At 55.3% G+C, this 3,944-nt stretch overlaps 1 protein-coding gene across 1 annotated transcript in view; it reads right to left on the minus strand.

Annotated features, from left to right (window-relative positions):
• Window positions 1–3: 3 nt before the first annotated feature.
• Window positions 4–3,944, minus strand: part of ST3GAL3 (ST3 beta-galactoside alpha-2,3-sialyltransferase 3) — a gene marked incomplete at both ends in the record, with an annotated part of 44,085 nt that continues 40,144 nt past the window's right edge. The window contains one exon of the mRNA XM_010155945.1: window positions 4–88. Coding sequence (XP_010154247.1) covers window positions 4–88 — 85 coding nt within the window. The remainder of the gene's footprint in view (window positions 89–3,944) is intronic.

Consider the following 3,944-nt stretch of genomic DNA (forward strand, 5'->3'; position numbering starts at 1 on the left):
CACTCAAATCGGTTAGGTCAGTGATGACTCGGGCTTTCACCAGCTTCCGCAGGAACTCCTTCTCCCGCTGGATGTTGTGCGTCCAGGACTGGAAGGAAATGGGAAACACAGGAGGTCAGCAGCTATCCTGGCCAAGCATGCTCCTGTCTACCACGTCCTGGGAGACTCTGGCTGGGTCAGGGCAGTGGCTTCTGCCAAGGAGAGCAGACCCTGCTGTGGAGCAGAAGAGCCCGTGCAGACCAAGGGCCTCCTCTTATCTAAAGCCGAGTTCCAGCCAGCAGGATCAGACCCATGTGCCTGAGGTAGGAGGTCTCCCCATGGGCTGGGGAAGGGTTTTTTTTTTGGCACGGTGAGATCTGGGTAGCCCAGGTGCCTCCACCTTGGGCAGATGGAGCCGGCAACAGTGCTCTCCCAAGACACCCCTCACCAGAGTCCCACGGCGCAGCACTGATGGTGATGTGTGCCCGGGAACAGAGCTGGCAGAGAACGTGGTGGCAGGACAGGTACCCACACACAGCTCCCTGAAAGGGAGGTCTCTGGGGAATGCATGGGGGGGCGTGCAGCTGAAAAGCCCCAAGACCAGCCCCTCTGAGGCCAGCTCTTGCCTCCGCTAGCCCTACCAGGAGGAAATCACATGCTAAAGGTTACACTAATACAATGTGAAGGGTGAAACGGTCAGATCTCCCAGCCAGGCATTTCAGAGCTATGATTGCTATAGCTGGTGTCAGCCCACCCAGATGCAGTGTTCCCTGCAGCAGGCTTTAGCCATAATCACAGCATCTGCCATCACCCCCCTGTGCTGGTACTATGAAAGCACTTAATGAAGGCAGTTAAGTGGTTTGTCCCCTGGGGAGACCAAGAGAGAGCAGGGAAAAGCAACTTTCTCCAAAATCTCCCAACAGGACAAGAATCCCAGTAAATGAATCCAGGTCTCCCGCACAGTGCTCTGGCCAGCAGGTAATCTGAGCTCTACATGATAAAACCACTCCACAGGAGCCTCCCTGAAATGGCCTCGAACCAACAAAGCGCCAGCCCAATGAGCCCTCTGAGGTATCTGAACCCAGTTTACCCACTGCAAAACAGGAGGCACCTGCCTGCAAAGCACTGGTGTGTGGCTCAGTCTGTCCCGTCCAGGACAAGCAGCTCAGCCATGACTGCTGCGTGGCACTGACAGCCCCAGTCATGGCGTGCAGCCTGATGCCAAGAGGTCCAAGGGACTGAAGGTCCCTCTCTAAACCTCCAACGTATTTTGGAAATAACTCTCTTGCTGCTACTGTGCATTTCCAAGCCACTTCCATCCCCTCGGTGCACAGCAATGCCAACAGTTAAAGCTGCTAATGAAAGTTCAGGCAGGTCTTATCTTGCAACCTGTGCTCAGAAGTCCTTGACTTCCCCTGCTTCCAGTGACAGCGTTGTTACCTGAATGCCCCAAAGGGTGCACCAGCACCGGGACCAACAGGGCCGCATGTGGTAAACTGTGCCAGTGCTTTTTGGGACTCTGAAATGCAGAAAAGCCCATCTCTAAACTGAAAAGATGCTGCCCAGAAACAACTCAGTGCTTGGCTTCTGCTAGTGTAAAGGCAGAAACTGAACACTGGCACTGGGAAGAAAGCTGGCTCGGAAAAAGGGAAAAAAGCCTGAATTTCAGAAAGCAGCAGTGAGAGTGATGGTGGGGCAGAGCAGAGGGAGCTGGGAGAGCAGTGCTGTGTATGCCTGACACTTGGAGCAGGACAGCCAAGCTCCCCCAGTGTGCTGGCAACAGTCCCACATGTGGCATGTCAGCTGGGGGTCCCGGGCTTGGCCCCCACCACGCAGCAAGGTCTCTTCTGACAACACAGCCCCTTGCTAGGAACGCACAGCACCGGCGGAGGCAGCCAGGAGTGCGCGTGTGCTCCTGCCAACAGGCAGCCAGCAGCTGTCTGCTGGCACAGGGGCCGTGCCGGGAACACGAGGTCTCCACGCATCCGCTCGCATCTGGCTGGGCTTGCTGTTCAAAGCCCATCTGAGCACCGGGGAGCCCGATGTGCCCGGTACGTCATCGCACAAGCTGATCCCTCCTTCACGTCTTTCAGCTGCATCAAACCTAAGAGAAGCCAACTGGTTTCATCCAGCACACCTGCTTGTGTCCCTCTACAGACCGTAACTGGGCAAGCAGAGGCTTCTAGGCAAACTCAAAGCACCTAAAACATCACCCCAGGCCACATGCAAGTGCCTTATCTGATGGCACAGGGAATCTGCTTGCCTGAAAGGTACAAGCAGAGCAGGAATTTAAGTACAGGAGGTGTGTAATGAAACCCTGGGTGACACAAGCGCAGTCTCTCATGTTACGGCCAGCTCTGCTGCCAGCACTGACTGTAAGGCTGCTGGCAAATCTGATCAACCTCTGGCTGCTCAGCATCCACGTTGCTCTACACCCCAGGCACTGCCACGCACTCTTCTTCCCAAGCAGAAAGCCACAAGTAAGGGAATTCAGCCTCCCACTTGATCCATACGTCTCAGTGGTGTCTGCGGCGGTACTCTCAAGTGTTTTGTGGTCGAATGTAAGGCCACAGAGGAAGAGGATTCTTGGGTAAGGACAGGCTTTCGTCCCCCCCCAAAAGCATAGCAGAGGGCTCGCTGTGGTGCTGCTCCCCCCGCGCCAACAGCAATGAGGGCAGGAGGGATGAGGCATGTCTTCAACACCAGCTCCGGTTACTGATTACAGGAGAGGGACTCACCCCACTGACAGACAGAGCTAATCAGGCGAAGGAAGTTGCATTCCAGCCCCAGCGCCGCAGTGGGGAGAAGAGCCGGAGCAGATTTCTCAAAACTGCCCGAGAGAGGCAAAGACCTCACTCCACTGCCCTGACAGGGGAAAGACAACCAAATACACCCTAAACCCAGCAGGTGTTGGGGCATATACACCCTAAACAGCACCCTGGGAGGCAGACACTGCTGGCAGGATGGAGGGCTCTGTGAGCTGGCTGCAGGGTCTTGTGAAAAGCCAGGTGCTGGCAGGCTCAGGTTTGCTTTGGAGCCAGGACCGTGTTATGGCTGTTCTAAGGGGAAGTTCCCTTCTGTCAGCCCTCACTGGGTAAGCCGAGGTTCTCTGCGTAACCAAGCTCGTGGGCAAGTTGTCCCGGAACTCTTCCAGCTGGTGCAATGTCCTGAGCTGCAGTAGGACAGTAAGGAAGCGGTCGGGTGCTCGGGTCCACCCACGTACCCACGGCCAGGGCTATGGTGTCAGAGTGCTCGTTTCGGTATTTTGAGCAGAGTGATGTGAGCAGGATCCACACCTGGAGAAGGATCACATGTGGTGCCTGCAACGCTGGTGGTTTATTCCTGCTATCGCAAAGAAGCCTTCTCCTGCCCTCAGACGCTGGATGTGCTTTGGCAGTGGCAAGATGCTCTCTGTCCCTTCTGACTGCTTTGGCCCTCTCTTCCCGTGCACACCGGGATGTTACTGCCTCATTCCCTACTCCTGTATGCCGGATTATTCACAAAGCTCATGCCTCGAGTTCTAAGCTAAACCTCAGCATCACAAGCAGAAAACACCAGCTCTTCTTTGTGAATCTGCTCCTCCAGGCGGCAACAAAGCAGCTCGGAGTGTTCACTGCCACCTTCCTGTCCCCGCACATCACTACCACCACAGCTCCTGAGACCTGGCAGGCTGGCTCTGCCCTCTCCCCCCTCCGCCGCTTGCATCGAGCAGGCAGCCGGTACAGCTTAGAATCACAGAATCATTCGGATGGAGAAAGACACTTAAGATCATAGAGTCCAACTGTTGGTTTCCACTTGTGCAAACAAACTGGCTGCTTGTTTGAGCCCACAGAGTAATGAACCAGAAACATCCCAGGAGGCTCCAGAGGCCTTCTTGCTGTTTGAGGATCAGGCTGGGATCTCCTTCCCTTTTACTTTGATTAGTAGATGTTTGCTCGTTTCAGTGGAGAGAGGAACTGCTCGTT

The sequence above is a fragment of the Eurypyga helias genome, unplaced genomic scaffold (assembly GCF_000690775.1).
Source record: "Eurypyga helias isolate BGI_N326 unplaced genomic scaffold, ASM69077v1 scaffold37727, whole genome shotgun sequence".
In the NCBI taxonomy this organism is placed as follows: domain Eukaryota; kingdom Metazoa; phylum Chordata; class Aves; order Eurypygiformes; family Eurypygidae; genus Eurypyga; species Eurypyga helias.